Source organism: Marmota flaviventris, chromosome 7, assembly GCF_047511675.1.
Source record: "Marmota flaviventris isolate mMarFla1 chromosome 7, mMarFla1.hap1, whole genome shotgun sequence".
NCBI classification, from domain to species: domain Eukaryota; kingdom Metazoa; phylum Chordata; class Mammalia; order Rodentia; family Sciuridae; genus Marmota; species Marmota flaviventris.
Genome location: NC_092504.1, coordinates 96915955 through 96933230, shown reverse-complemented (window position 1 = coordinate 96933230; position 17276 = coordinate 96915955). Strand labels below are relative to the sequence as shown.

The 17276-nt window shown below is 33.2% G+C and overlaps 1 protein-coding gene across 4 annotated transcripts in view; it reads right to left on the bottom strand.

Moving 5' to 3' along the window:
* Positions 1–17276, bottom strand: part of Dnajb14 (DnaJ heat shock protein family (Hsp40) member B14) — a 42547-nt gene that overhangs the window by 12088 nt on the left and 13183 nt on the right. Inside the window, exons 2-4 of one of the 4 annotated variants that reach the window (XR_011708011.1) lie at positions 15750–15921; positions 12370–12460; positions 8191–8269 (exon numbers count right to left, since the gene is read on the bottom strand). Coding sequence is in view for 3 of the 4 variants with exons in the window: in XM_027935444.3 (XP_027791245.1) it covers positions 8124–8269; positions 15750–15921 (318 nt within the window). In the remaining variant the exon portion in view is untranslated. Of the gene's footprint in view, positions 1–8123; positions 8270–12369; positions 12461–13612; positions 13673–15749; positions 15922–17276 lie in introns of those variants that run through there. The other 3 variants (XM_027935444.3, XM_071614511.1, XM_027935445.3) reach the window with 3 other exon arrangements.

The following is a 17276-nucleotide window of genomic DNA, read 5'->3' as shown; positions in this document are numbered from 1 at the left end:
TTCCATTAAATTGCTCTTGCACCTTTGTCAAAAACCAGGATATATTTTTATGGGTCTACTTCTGGATTCTCTATCCTGTTCTATTAGTCTATATGTCTATTTTCTTCCAGTACCACACAATTTTGGTTACTATAGATGGACAGTAAGTCCTGAAATCAGGTTCACTGATTAGTCCCACTCTTGTTCTTTCAATAAATCATTTTAGCTCTTCTGAGTCTCTATTTAAATTTTAGAATAAATATTGCTAACTGCAAAAAGGATTAAGACAGAAATTGTGATAAATCTGCATACCAACTTGGAGAAATCTGGCATGTTTTCTATGTTCAATTTTCCAATCCAGGTACATGATATTTTGCTTCATTTATTTAGGACTTCTCTGATTTCTTTCATGAATATCATGCAGCTTTCACCATAAGTTTTACTAAATTTTCAGACAAGCATTTACTTTTTAATTAGTGATTGTGAATGTTAATGAATTTTAAATTTCAGTGTCTCCAAGTTGCTAGTATATAGAAATACAATTGATTTTTATGTTTATTTTGAATTCTACAATCTTATGAAATTCACTTTTTTTTTTTTTTTGGTACTGGGGATTGAACCCAGGGCCTTAATGCATGCACTCTACCAACTGAGCTATATCCGCAGCCCTGAAATTCACTTTTATTAGGGGGGTTTTCTGTAGATTTCTTGTAAATAGTTACAATTTTCTCTCTTACTATATCTAATCTGTAATCCTCTTATTTCTTCTTCATATCTTAATGCAATGGCTAGAAATCCCAACACTTAAATTGAATATGAATAGTAAGAGGGCACATTTTTCCATCACTAAATATGTCAGCTATAGATGTTCAGGAATTAGTCTTTATTAAATTGAGGTAGCCCCCTTCTATTCCTACTTTTCTGACAGTTTTTGTCATGAATGGGTGCTAAAATTTTTCAAATAATTTTACTGCAACGAATGATATAATTGTAGGGTTTTTTTCTTCTTTCTTTAGCCCATTTACACAGCGATTTTATTAATTTTTTAAATTTATATATAATAGCGAAATGCATTACAATTCTTATTACACATTTAGAGCTCAATTTTTCATCTCTGGTTGTATACATAGTATACTCACACCAATTCGTGTCTTCATACATGTACTTGGGATAATAATGATCATCACATTCCACCATCATTAATTACCCCATGCTTCCTCCCTTCCCCTCCCACCCCTCTGCTATTATTACTATTATCATTATTATTTTGGTGGTACTGGGGATTGAACCCAAGGTCTTACACATTTTAGGTAAGCACTCTACCACTTAGCTACATTCCTACCTGCTAGATTACATTAATGTTCATATAGTGAACAAAATTTGCAACCTTAGAATAAACCCCACTTGGTGTCGTAGTGTATAGTTCTTTTTTAATATTGCAGTATTTTAATAAGCATATTTGGGCTTATTGTATAAATGAGATTAGTCTGTAAATTTCTTCTTTTGTAGTGTCTTTGACAGGTTTTGATAGCAAGGTAAAATATTTTGTCAAATGAATTGAGAAATATTTTCTCCTATATTCTGAGAGAAAATATGTAGAATTACTTTTAATTATTCTCTAAAAATTAGGTAGAATTTTCTAATAAAAGCATCTGAGCCTAAAGATTTCTTTTTTAGAAGTCTTATAAATTTAATTTACTGAAAAGTTCTATAGGATTATTCACATTTTCTATTTCAGTTGTTATTATTTTTTATTCTTTATAGAATTGATCCACCACATCTAACATGCAAGTTTGTATATGTAGAAGTATATTACTCTTATTATCCTTTAGATGTCTGCAGAGTCTGTGGTGATATTCATGTTTCTGACAGCATTTCTGATGGTGGTCACTTCTAGCCTCTTTTTTTCTGTCAGTATGTCAATTTTATTGATCTTTTCAAGAAATTACCTTTTACACTACTGGTTTTCACTATAGTTATTTTGTTTCCAATTTTATTGATTCCCATTCTTACTTCCTTTCTTTTTCTTGCTTTGGGTTTATTTTGCTTTTATTTTTTTAATTCTGTGAGGGAGAAACAAAGAATTGATTTGAGACTGTTCATCTTTTCTAATATATACATTTAGCATTTTCTAATATATAAATTTTGCATATAAATTTCCTCTTAGCATTGCTTTAGCTGATCCTCTCAAATTCTGGTATTTGTATTTTTATTTAGTTCAATTTATTTAGTTCAATTTTCCTTTGAGACTTCCTCTTTGACCCACAAGTTATTTAGAAGTACACTATTCAGTTTTCAAATGATTAGACATCTTCTTATTTTGTTAACTGATTTTTCTTTGATTCCACTGTGGACATACAATGTGTTCGTGATTTCAATATTTTATCAGTTAAGATTTATTTTCTTCTTCTTTTTTCTTTTGTTAAATATATGTATGGGACTGAACCAGGGGCACTTTACCACTGAGCTACATCCCCAGCCTTTTTTTTTTTTTTTTACTTTGAGATAAGGTCTTGCTAAGTTGCTCGTGGTGTCAACTAAGGTACTAAACCTGACCTCAAATTTGTGATCTTTTTTCCTCAGCCTTCCAAGTTGCTAGCATTGCAGGTATTCACTACTGTACCTGGCTGTGAAGGTTTAATATGACCCAGGAAATGGTGTATGTTGGTCTATATTCCATGGGTACCTGAAAAGAATATGTACTCTGATATTGTTGGATAGTGTTCTGTAAATACCGATTAGATATTGTTGGGCGATGGTCATGTTTAGTTATTCTGTAGCCTTACTGATCACTGTCTAATTGTTCTATCAACTGTTGATAGAAAGGGGTTGAAGTCTCCAACTGTAACTGTGAATTTATCTATTTGTCCTTCTAGTTCTATGAGTTTTGGCTTTACATATTTTGCAGCTTCATTTCTTAGTGTATACACATTCATATTATAATGTCTTTTTGGTAGATTCATGCTTTTATCATCATATAATGTACACCTCTGGTAATTTTTTTACTCTATAAAAACTCCTTAATATCCACAGTGCATATACTATAATCCCAGTTAATTGGAGGCTGTGGCAAGAGGACTGCAAGTTGGAGGCCAGCCTGCGCAACTTAGGGAGACCCTGTCTCAAAATAAAAATAAAAGGGATAAGGATGCAGCTCAGTGGCAAAACACTCTTATACTGGGGGGAAAAATAAAGAATATACTAACTTCTACTTTAATATTTACATATCTTTTTCAATCTCTTTACTATTATGAACAAAGAGATTTTCTTACAGACAATATTTAGTGACCTTGTGTTTTCTTAATTCACCCTGCTAATCTTTTTTTTTTTTTTTTTTGGTGGCGTTAGGGATTGAACCCATGTACATGAAGGCAAGCACTTTACCAACTGAGCTATATCCCAGCCCACTAATTTATCTTTTAATAGGTACATTTAGATTATTTACATTTAAGGAAATTACTGGTAATTAAGCCTTATGTCTGTCACTCACTTTTTGGCTTTTCTTCTGTTTTCTTTTTCCTTAGTTCCTATGAGTTACCATTTTTTAGAATTCCATTTTGATTTGTCTCTAGTGTTTTCTGAGTGTTTTTCTTCTAAACAGCTCTTTAATGGTTGCTTTGGGCATTATACACATAACATAATGATTTTATTATTTAGAAGTATAGAACCCTTATTTCTCTTCACTTCATCTTTTCCCCTTTGTAACACAATTGTCTTATATATCTTGTTTACATTTATTTTATATACTTTTATCTGTCTATGAGGCTGTGTCTTTTTTTTTCCCAGTGTATTCTTTGTTGTTCAGATTGGATAATATCCATTTTTCCATTTTCTAGCTCATCAGTTCTTTCCTCTATCCATCCTATTGTGGTTATTTCAATTATTGATAGTTTTTATTTAATTGTAATATTCCATTTTCTTCTTTCTTTGTTGAGATTATTTATTTTTTGCTTGTTTCTGGCTTATTTGTAATTGCTCAGTGAAATGTTACTTTGAAATCCTTACTGGGGGGGCTGGGGTTGTGGCTCAGAGGAAGAGTACTCGCCTACCATGCATGAGGCACCGTGTTCGATCCTCAGCACCACATAAAAATAAAAGATATTGTGTCCACCTATAACTAAAAAATAAATGTTTAAAAAAATCCTTACTTAGCAGTTATAACTTTTCTGTCATCTTCATGTAGGTATCTCTTGATTAACTTTTTCTTGAGATCCTGGTTCTTGGAATAACAAGTGACTTTCAGTTGAAATATTTATATTGGCTATTATGAGATTCCGGGTCTAATTTAAACTTTGTGTTTTAACTGTATTCCTCTGACAGCACTCTGGGAGAGTAGGGGGGAACATGATCTCATTACTTTCAAGTAAAAATAGTAGTTCAGGCTTCCCTCTTGGACTCTGATGACAATCCAAGCAGGGCATGGGGGAGCCCCTCATTACTGCTGAGTGGAGCTGGAATTTCCAGTTTCCCATGAAGACTCTACTTATGTCTACCTGATTAGGAAGAGAAAGGCTGCCTCATTACTGCTCTCTATGTACTTCAGTGATACCATAAGTATATGGCTTTGTTACCTCTAGATGGTGGGGAAAGTCCTAGCAATCCACTAGGCCACATCTAATACCACCCCAGTGGGAAGGACAATGATCACCATTGAATCTCTAGGTAAGGGCAGAAGTCCTGAATCCCCTAAGTTATCTCTACTAACACTGTGAGGAAAGAATGGGAAGAGTGAAAAAGGTGGGAGCTTTTCTTACTGCCTAGTACAGGTGAAATTCCAAGCTCTCAACTCATCTGTCTGTCACCACCCCTGCAGGGGGAGTGGGTGTTAGAGCATCTCATTACAGCATGGAGATGGTGGGTGGTCTGGGGTCTCTACTTAGCTTTGGCCATTATGGATTAGATTAGGGTCAGATTTGTCTGCTATGGAGTTACTATTATTTTTCTTACTTGGCTGTCCCTTTCCTGGTCATTTGGCGGAACAACAACACAACTTTTACAGGGCTTTTTTTTGGTCTATGCTCATTGGTGTTTGGGGGTTACCTGATCCTCCAACACCCAACCTGGAATACAAGGGACAAAAAAGAAATAAACACCCAAGCAGTTCACTGCCATGTTATTTTTTCTAGATATTATTAAACTCAAGACCTAATACAAGCAACAGCACCTGATTCATAACTATTTTTCAAGAAAGCACTTAAGCAATTAATGCCCTGTTACTGAGTTCACATAGATGCTAATAGGCAGAGGTACTATTCAAATAATCTCTGAAATACTTGAGAGTCAGAGATAATATAAACTGGTTGTCTTTTTGTTTGTGTTGGCAGTGCTGAAGATCGAACTCAGGGTTTTGCACATGCTAAACAAGCATTCTATTACCGAGCTATGTCCTAAGCCTGAGCATGTTTTAATGGCATCTATGTCAGCGAGAAAGGTAATATAAAAAAACTGAATATATTTAGATATATTGTGAAAATCACTCTATATGTAAATAAAATCTTTGCTGCTTTTGAAAACTTACAATCCTAACTGGAATGATCAAACAGCCACATATAGTACACTTACCTTGAGAAATCTTTTATTTTCAAAGCTTCACAAAAACATACAAATGAAACATTCCCTTAATCAATTACTTCTTCCTGTTCTTGGAGAAGACGCAAATCAAGTGGTTTCCATTTTTTATAAAATAATCTTTCCAAAAGCTATCAATCTACACTTTAACTTTCATATAAAAGAAATGCATATTGCCTCTACTTATAGATAGAACAGTTTGGGCTAGGGATGTGGCTTAAGCGGTAGCGCGCTCGCCTGGCATGCGTGCGGCCCGGGTTCGATCCTCATCACCACATACAAACAAAGATGTTGTGACCGCCGAAAACTAAAAAATAAATATTAAAAAAAAAAAAGAGATAGAACAGTTCGATATTCCAACACCAAGTTAAGATCAAATGAAGTAAGATGATTCAGAAAGTAATGACAAAAATCCTTTGTGCTAAATTAACGAAACCTGTCATTTCTGTATGATGATACTAGCTGAATGATGTTCAAACTATATCTGCTAACCCAAGCATCTATGGATTACAACTTGGGTTTTCTATCTAGTTTCTACTTATCAGCCAATTCCCAATTCTGATCCTCTTTGGGACTAATAAATTGGCATGCTGGCTTACAGATAATCTCTTGTGTATTGAATAATGTAAACTTCTCCCCTAGAGATAAATCACCTTTCAGCATGTTGATAAGTTTCTCATTTTGCAAAAAAGAGCATTAAAACTCTGAAAGACACCACTCCTAAGCACAACCACCTTTGCAAAATCCTGTTGAACTGGATGTAGTAGTACATGACTGTAATCCCTACTACTGAGAAGGCTAAAACAGGAGGATTGCCAAGTTCAAGGCCAACCTCAGCAACTTAGTGTCTAGTGTGCTTTAGGCCCTGGGTTTCATTCCCAATACTGTAAAACACAAATTAAAAACAAACAAACAAAAACAGCCCACTGAAAATCTAGGTGGCTTTGTGGAATGACATTTATGCAGTTCATCTCTTTAAAATGCAACTCCAGTTGTAGAAATATAGGTGCATACACTTAGTATTAGTCAAAGACCATAATGCTAATATGACTTCAATTTAGAAGTGGGAGAAATAAAATATTTAATGTTCTTAACATTAATGAAGAATTAATACTGATATCACCTAGCAGATCACACAAACATGCAAATAATCCATTGTCAAATATTTCTAAGATTTTAAAATTAAATGCTCTTATAATGTGGAACTTTTAAATTGGGGGTAACATGATAATAAATTATTTAAAGATGTCAGTGATTTTTCTGGTTAACTGCTATATATGTGAAATACATTTTGTTTACTAAAATTTAAAATTCTTTGTAAAAATTATGCACCTGCAATAAAACAAATTAAATATTTATTCTACTTGAAAATTTTACCAAAAATTTCCCAACTTTTTGTACTGTTGAATGAGAAATTAACCCAAGTGCTATTATCTGTGTTATTTCTGTTTAATAACGTAAGGTCTATATTTGCAAGACAGAAAATAACAGCCCTATTTTCTGGATCCATTCTTTAGGTAACTGACAGAAGTATGATTGTTAATGTTTCTGAATAAAGGAACTTTTCCTGTACTTTCAACATGCCACTTTTAATTTAAGGAAACAAACTGAGAAGGCTCTCCCTGTCACTGTGGTATTTTACTTTCACCAGCACCACTTTGGCAGTGCTTTTATTGGAACACATTAGTAATTCCCAAATGTATTTTCTTGGCAACTTCTTCCAAGAAATAAAACTATTTTGTAAACAATTTTAATAGTATTTTTATGAAAGATCAATTGAGTCTTCCACCTTTTCAAAACACTAAAAAAAGATTACCTCCTTTCTATTATTCTAACGCCCCATCATTTTATTGAAAACATAATACACCTATTCTAACACCTCAAATTCACACAAAAAAATCACAAATTTAAGCATTTTTACTATAAATTATTAGTGAACTACAAATAAGTTGTAACAAAACACAAAATTATAAAATAGTGCTGACACTATTTACCAAATTGACCAAAAAACAAAAAAGAACCTGAAAGAATATTGAGAAATAAAATAAAGAAAAAATGAATTGTAGGAAGGAGAAAAGAAACCAGTTTTTAAAAAGTAGAAGAAAATCACATCAGAACTACATATAAAGACTGCAAAAGTGGCCGGGTTTAATAGAAATATAAGAATACTAGAGAGAGAGCTATTCTAACCAACACCTGAATTCTAGACAGTCTATAGCAAAAACTCAAAACTACATTTTGCTTTTAGTTGACTTTAGAACCAGATGGCAATATGCTAAAAGTGCATGCAAAATTATCACTCTACTTATTCACAGTAAACTAGAAAGCATGCATGGATACCTAAAAAAGTTACTTTGGACTATGTCAAAACTGGCACGTAGCTTTTGTGAAGCCAAATCTGCACTTGTTTGACTCTACATGAAATAAGTTGATACTAAAGTTTTAAAGGGTTTGCAGATCCATGCTTATGCTGATTTCTAAACGCACCAGTCCAAAAGCAGAATTTAATATTCTGAAACACTGTCAAGTAAAATCTAAAAAAGCTTAGTAAAGTTGCTTTAAAAAGTTTACTTTACTTTTAAAAGCATCTGTTGCTCCAGGTGCATGGTTTTTGTCTGGATGAAACTTCAAAGCAAGCTTTCTATAAGCTTTTTTCAAATCTTCATCACCAGCATCTTTTGTAACTCCAAGTACTTCATAGTAATTTTTACATTTGTTAATGCTGTAAACAAGAAAGTGTATTACAATGTAAATTTCAAGGAAGAATGTCATATAATATCTCTAATTTTCAATTTATTAAAATAGTATAAAGAACTATCTGTGGATTGTTTTCTCAAAATCTAATGATGGCTTATCCCTTTAAGGGTTGGTTTGCTTCATTCTCTTGACTGGTCATAGACCATTCCTCCAATCTCTTCTCAGTCTAAGGAGAATGATCCATGAGAATGTCCTTAGTGCAATTTATCACAACTAAAGAGATAACTCTAGATGAAGGACAGCACATTCATTGTAACTAAAATGAAAGAGTAAGAACAATTTATAGTACATTTCGATGGATTAAAAAAAAAAAAATCCAAAACTGCCCAAAAGTATGTCAAAGCTAAAAATAAATATACATTACTTTCCAAGAATTTTGTTATTGCATAATGTAGATCTAATGAAGTATCAGTGCAACAGTTTAGGTATGTAAATCAAAGAAGTATCCTATGGTTTATTCCTGAAGGTACATTAATTCAGCATGATTATGCTAATGAGAATTTATCTGAAACTCTATGAAGAAGACACTGGGGCTTTTGTAGATAAAATACAACAAGGGACTAAAAAATTGTTTGTTACACTTCATTTCCACTGTGATGAGCACACTCCTAAAGATGATTTACATAGTGTATACCTGAAAGATGAAATAGACTTAAGCCTAGAGTACTTAAAGTACATTAATAGCTGAAAAAGAATACTCTGAATGGAGTAAGACTGTTAAGTACCTTGGTATGCCAGCATTATCACACATCCGGAGTTGCAGATCAGTGGTAGAGTGTACACAGCATGTGTGAGGCTCTGAGTTCAATCGCCAACATCAAAAGAGACATGGTACAGTTTCAAAATTTTTTGTACTTTGCAACTTTAGTTGTGTTCCATGTATGTATGTCTTGACAGTAGTAGTAATGGGTAAAATAATCTGAGGCATAATTGGTCACAGGTAACAAAAGAACTTCAAAGACTGACTCAGAAAAGACACAAGGCTCATCTGTTTTAATTAACTACTAAACTACTTGCCATCACAGTGCTTGTTACATGGAAGGTTCTCAGATATTTTTTTTTAAGTGAATGAGCCTTAGCTCTCCTTTAATAATGAAAGCATTCATTCTCTGTTATATGAACTGAGGTGTCGGCAAGGGGCAGGAGGGGGATGAGTGGGAGAAGGCATTATATATAAGAGCATAGAAATGTATAAAATTTTTATAAACACACCAACAAGAATCTGTTATACCACCTTCTTTATAAAATTAATAAAAATTAAAATTCTATTTTTTCTACTTTAGATACTTAAAATATAAACACAAGTCAGTTTTACTTCAAAAACACAACACTTCTTCTATTCAGTCAATCATACTTAATTGAATAGCAACTATGCCCCAATGTTCTAGGCACTTGAAATACATTAGTAAACAAAACAGAAATCCTCACCTCTGGAGACTCATTTTCTTAGATATGTTTAGCAACTATTTAACAGGAAATAAAGAGAGGAGGGTGGCACTCACCCTAATACCTACATCCATGGTTACCTAATACCTATGTCCATAAAGCTTGAAAAATTATTTTAAAACCTGACTTGAATTTCTTTTAGAGGCAAAAATCTAACCCAAAATTAATGTGATGCATAATTCAGTCTTCATTTATCCAATTTGGGTGAAGAGTTGCATGTTTTGCTGTCAAAGTGTTGCTACTTGTATATGGTATATGGGCTGCTGCTTCAGATCCTGCTGTTATATAATGTCTATAATTATCATTAATTTTCTAAAAGATGAATAATTCTAAGTTCCAAACTATTTGGTCACAAAGATTTCATATAAAGAATTAAAGGAGTTTTATTGTGCTGATTATTTTATACAAATTACTTCATTTATTATTACTATTCCTATTTTTTAAAAATATTTATTTTTTTTAGTTGTAGTTGGGATACAATACCTTTATTTATTTTTATGTGGTGCTGAGGATTGAACCCAAGGCCTCTCACGTGCTAGGTGAGTGCTCTACCGCTGAGCCACAACCCCAGCCCCTACTATTCCTATTTTGCCAATGAGGAAATCAAGGCTTTGAGTGGTTGAATAAGTTGTCTAAAGTCACACAGCCAAGTAATACATGAGCATAAGGATTTATTTCTTTAACAAAAATTTACTGACCATTTACTTTTAGCTAGGCACTGTTTCAGATGCTACAATGGTGAATAAACCAGTCAAAAAAAAAAAAAAAGTCTCTAGTCTCATTAACATTAGAAATGGGAGAGGATAAGCAAGAAATAAATACATAAGTAAAATATAAAGTATATCATATTGTGATAAACATTTGGAGAAAAATTAAGGGGTAAAGAGTAATATAAAACAAAGGGGTAAACTTGCTATGGTATTTTATTGTTGGTACTGGGGATTGAACCCAGGGGTGCTTTACCACTGAGCAACATCCCCCAGACCTTTGTTTCTATTTTGATAGGGCCTCACTCAGTTGCTTAGGTCCTGGCTAAATTGCTAAGGCTGGCTTTGAACTTGTGATCCTCCTACATCAGCCTCTGGAGTAGCTGGGATTACAGGCATATACTGCCAAACCGGCTAACCTTGCTATTTTAAAGAGGGTAATTGGAGAAGCCTCACAAATAATGATTCTGTTTGTTTGATTTTAAAATCTTGCTGTCTCAGAACCAGAATAAAAAAGACAAAAGAGCCCCTTCAGACTCCACAGTGACTCTCCTCTCCCTTTCCACTTCCTTCTTATAATCATTACTTAAGCAGACTCTCTTCCCTCCTAGATATTTACAAATATTCTTTCTTGATGGCCGGAATGCTCCATCTCTGCCTTTGTTTTGGCAAATTATTACTGAATCCAGGGCCTCAGGAATGTCAGGCAAGCACTCAGCTACTGAGCTACATTCCCAGTCCTTTTTATTTTGAGACAGGGTCTCACTTTATTGCCTGAACTAGCCTCAAACTTGCAATCCTCCTGTCTCACCCAGCCCTACTTTTTTCTTGTTTAGTTTCTACAACTTCTTCAGACCTCAGTTTAATTATTTTTTCCCAAGATACTGATAAACACTGAATAAACCTAAATACTTAGAGGTCTGATGCCTCTCTTAAATGCTTCCAAAGCCCTCTAAAATTTAGTTTTATCCCAACAATTACCACAATGTATTGCCTGTTTACTTTTCTGACTACTCTTCTAGAATAGAGGCTCTTTTAAAGGCAGCGATTATGTCTTGTTCTCTATATGTGTTGGATGATTGGACAGACAGGATGGATGGAGGGATGGATGGAGGGATGGAAGGATGCTCAGATGGAATGGACGGGTAAAAAGAACAGAAATGGTGATGAATGCTATAGTGAAATGTAGCTGCCAACAGAGTCAATTTGGAATAGAGAAGAAGCAGTTAAAAGCAGATTGTGCAATAAGAAATAGAGCTAAGAATACAGCAGAACTACCTGAATGCAGAAAAGATAGTGATAAACACTGAAAAATCCTAAAGCCATTACAATTTGACTTGAATATATAAGAGGTTTAATTATATTCCAGATTAACACTCTAAAATTGTTTTGTTGATAGTTCCTGAGCACAAAAGGTTAAGCAATGGAAAAAGCCAACTGGGGAAAGGGTTGATAGATTGTATAGGAAAAAATAGGATATAATTCTCAGTGTTCTAGATATACCTCATAAACCTGAGACTTGACAAGAGAGAAAGTCTAGACAGGAAAAACAATTATTTCACTAATTCTTAGCTGTATCCAGCTCCACCATATCTTTCCTGCTGTTAATTTTTCATGACATATTGGAAGAAAAATTCTTGAGAAGCCAGAACAAAGATGTAAAGTCGCTAATGGACAAGATGACGACTATGTATTTCAAACAATGCTCCCAGTACACTTCATTCACCTATTTTTTCACATCTGAATAAGAATTACCATTCACATATCTACTTTCTTAGTGTTGTTCATCATGATCTTTCTCACCATCTATATGTATTTGTCACAATTTTTACAGTCTGCTCTTTTCTGAAAGATTAGAACCTTCTTCAACCTTACCAAAGAATAAAAAATAAATTAAAAAGGGGTAACTCACACATGCATGCTCTGTCTTTTGCCACATGATGCCCCGTGCTGCTTTGGGACTACGCCAGCAAGAAGGCCATCAATAGATACAGCCTCTCAACCTTGAACCAGAACCATAAACCAAAATAAACCTCTTTTCTTTATAACATAAAAAAAGTGAAACACAGGGACAACCCATTACCTATTTTGGAAGGGAATATTGCACAAGGCCAAAAAGATCTGCATGGAGATTAATAATGAGAAAAGTATGTCTAGTCCAGCCTTTATGTGAGTGAGAAAGGAGGGTCATCTTTCAATTCTCTTTTTTTATGTGTTATACCTGATTATTTAAATAGGCTCCAAATTTAACTGGTGTTGGAGGAAATACTTATTTCTGAGACAAAGGATTATTTCTTTTACAAGTTTAGCAAAATGACTTATTTTCTTTTCATTTAAAGAAATAGAGCTTAAGCCAAATCTTAAAATTCAAATCCCTATAATTCTACTAAATTAAGAGTTGTACAGAAATGTTCTTAGATACATATAATAGCTCTATTAATGATTTCATGCTAATCTTATACTTTTAAATAAAGATGGTCTTTTTCAATTATATATTAATAGCTTGTTCAAATAAGATCCATGATACTTTCCTCAATTATTTTTTAATATTTTGACTCAAAAACAACAAATAGAGGTTAATTTCACAGTATACTAGTTAACTAAGTTATAAAATTTTTCTTCAATCTTACTATAAGGTAGCTCTTACTTATGCAATGAATACAGTATTATTGCATGGCTTCTCCCTATTGAGTCAAATTGTCACTGAGCAACTTATTTGCACAATCGTACTCACCAACAAGGTAACATGCTTTTGTGAGAAAAATCCCCTGTGTATAGGTAAAACAAAACACAAAACCATACAGCATGTGTTTGCTTTTCTGTTCCTCACTAAAGCAACGCTTATGAAAACTAACACAATGAATAAGTACTATATGATTCAGCAAAACAACTTTTTTTTACTTTATAAATTTTTAAAATTTGTTTTAATTAGTTATACATGACAGTAGAAAGCATTTATGCACTTTGACATATCATACATTAATGGGGTATAATTTCTCATTTTTCTGATGGTACATGTTGTAGAATCACATTGATCATGCAGTCATATATGTACATAAGGTAATAAATATGTTTCATTCTACTATCCTTCCTATCCCCAAATCCCCTCCCCTCCCTTCACTCCCCTAGCAAAGCAACTCTTAAGTAAGATACTGACTTAAATATTTTGAGTAAACCTGGGATGCTCCTAAAAGAATGTTCCAACCACATCAGTCCTAAAGGGAAAAAATACATATTTGTTAAATAAAAGAATATAATAAAATTATTGAGTTAGAGAATAAATCTCTAATACAGATATAATACTAAACTAATTTTACTACCTATGAGGAATTCATGGCCTCAAAGTGTCTGCACCTTCAATGATAAATCAGCAATCTTTCCATTCCCTTTGCTTTCTTCTTTGCATACATCTCATACTTCTACTACACCGCTCAAGCTTTCAACCTCTCTCTTCTAACTCTTAGAAAACAGAATATAAGCCATCAGACAAAAACTCCCTCAATATTTTATGTCTGTCTTCCAACTCTGATAACACACAGAGTATATCTACACCCACCATCATCTTTTATTCTTCTAATCTCAGGATGTACCTAGCCCCACCTAAAACCAAGACCTTTGGATTTAGGAGAAACATACACATATAAAATCAATCAATACTGAAACAAAGGTATAAAATATCTCTTCCTTACTTATTTATATCACACCTTGGGCTACTCCCACCCTCTGACATTAGGGTAGAAGAGATGAAGAAATAAAGATTTTTAAAACTAACAACAGATTTAGAAGATTATTTATTCCCCAAAACTTTGAACTACAGTTTTCTCATGAAACTTTCAAACATGTAGATAATTCTATATTCTAGGACGGGAAAATAATAACCAAAAAAAAAAATTGCATAATATGCATTAACTTTATTCTGGATCCTTCATGGAGAATATGCTCTACCAACATAAAGTAAAAGAAAATACAATTTGTTTTAGGATGTGGTTTCCAGGAATGTTTCATCACACTGCTTTCCTAAAGCTTTTTCTGAAAAAAATCCAAAAGCTGGTCAGTCTCTTACTTATTTACTTATCTCACTTATTCAGCCATGTCTGACACAGTACTACAGTTAGAAAAGTGCTTAGCAGCATTATGGATATTCTCAAAGTGCATACAAATCAAATACCCTTTATCATGGCTTTACCATGACTAGGGGGTCCTTCTTTCCTTATGACCACATCCAGATAAAATATTATAATCCAGATTTATATTTAAATATAGATAGAAAAAAAACAAAATACAAACATATTGATATTTGATTTATAAGGCATGGTGACATATCACTTTCCTTAATAAATAAAGCTTGCATCTCAAATATACTTCAATTACTAATTACGGTAAGTAAACAAATGAGAAAAAAAGGAGTATAAAAGGAGGAAAAAAAGGATAAGAGAGGAAGAAAAATTTTAAAAAGAGAAATAGGAAATGGCAAAAGGAAAGGACTTAATCTAACTAGTTTTAACTACTGTTTACTTAAGTTATGCTATAATTCACTCTCCAGAGAACTATCTGATTAATCACTGTTTGGATTCAATCATCTTTAAACTTTAGTTTCCCTAGGAAAGTAACCTTGACACAATATCAACACAACTTCCTTTAAGTTGTAGCAGGAAACAAAACAGTCTATTATTCTGCGTTCTTTTTACTACCTGAAAACTTTGCCTTATTTATAAAATCAGTAAGACCAGATCTCCAAACCTCAGTTCATAATTTTTCAACTCTACCTAATTCTTCTGCTTTTCATAGAAGTGTATCATGAGGTAAAAATAAAACAGAGATAGAATAATCTAAGTAAAAAAAATATTAAAAGAAGAAGACATTATGGTGGTTGCACATATTTGAAGACAGCCTTGAAAAAATATAAATAGAAAAAAAATCCTTCATTAATATATGTATGAAACTGAAAGCTGTTGATATTGCTCTCAATTTTCCTCATATGAAATTCTCCTACTGCATTTATATATATGTAAGACCAAACAACTCTTCATCTTCTTTCAGTATCATGACCTCAACAATGTACTGTGTAAAAAATTGAAACAGTTTTCCTTAAAAAAAAAAAAAAAAGTCTGAAGCAGCTTTGTAACACAGTTAATTTAAAAGATGGAACCTTCCATAAAGCTGAAAACTTTACAGACTAATTTCATAAGGATATGAAGCAAAAAACACTGGAGTTAATTCCTTTGTTCTGTTGGAACATCAAAAAATTACACTGGTATCAATTATAAATTGAGACATAAATCATATTCCTACCTGAGAACTCCATCTATTTGGTCTTTGGTATAGCCTTTTCCACTTTCACCACCACCAGATATGCTGTCCTTTGTGCAATTGGGTTTGCTCTGATCACCAGCACCTGATGGTTTTCGGCAATGAGGGCTATTTCCAGCAGTGCTTCCATTTTTCATAATTATCTCCAATAGTGCTGTACAAAGATAAAGTACGTTATGCCTGTTTACATCAAGTTTCATATATAAGATCTTAAGAAGAAAGTTTTAAAGCAGACAAATTACAAACTGTGTACTCCAAAAAGATCTGCCATAGGGTCTTCTTAAATAGCAAGTATTCCCTTACATACTTAACTGTTTAAAGAACACTATTCACCATGTAAAAACTGAATGTTAAGAAATTTAAAGTTAATAACTTGAAATTACTATTCTTCAATTATTTATGACAAACTTTTATTTGTTAAGTAAAATTACAGAATACCAAAAGATAGTCTTTAAGTAGCTAATGAGATTATCCAGAAAGAAACAGAAATTAGACTTGTTTATTTCTCAACAGCAACAACAGGAGCCAAAAGACACTGTATTATTTTCAAAACACTCAGGAAAAAAAATAACTGTCAACTTGGGCTCTGCATTAGTCTTCCATAATGTGCACAAGATAAAAACATTTTCACAAAGAATGAGAAACTTTATTGCTAAGAGTTGCACTGGATAATACTGTAATATTTACATTTCAGACAAAAGAAAAATGTTTCCAGTTAGGCTGAGGTACAAAAAGAATGGTGAACAAATATTGCAGTAAATGTGTAGCTATAAATCTAAACAATGAATGTATGAAACAACAATAATTGTGTTTAGGATTTGCTTTAAAATGATCTAGGGAGACCTGGGTTCAATCCCCAGCATCACACACACACAAAAAAAAGATAGAAAAAAATGATTGGGGGGGGGGGGGGGGGGAGAATCAATACAAATTGGGGTTGAGCAAATGTATGAACTCAGATTGGCTGTATATATTCAAAGTGGTTAAGATAAATTTGTGAGTCAGGCACAATGGAACACTCCTATAATCCTGAGGACTTAGGAGGCTGAGGCAAGAGGATTGCAAGTTCAAGGCCAGTCTTAACTACTTAGTCAAACCCTAAGCAATTAAGTAAGAACCCATTTCAAAATAAAATTAAAAAGGGGTAGCATGTGACTCAGTACTAAAGTGCCCCTGGGTTAAAGCTCTAGTACAAAAAGAAAAAGAAAAAAAAAAAAAAGATGGGTGATAGTGATAATATTTTCTTTCCTTTTGTATATGCTTGAAATGTTCCATATTAGAATTTATACTACATTAAAAGTTAACAAAACTAAAAGGAAAAAAAGAAAAAATTTACCATCTTAATTTTTTTTTGTGGGGGGGGGGGCGGGGAACAGGGTTTTACTATGTTATCCAGGGAAGCTTTAAATTCCTGGTCTCAATTCATCTTCCCACCTCAGCCTCCCAAATAGCTGGAACTATAGGCACATGCCACCACATTCTGCTTTTTTGAAGATTTTAACACATTTC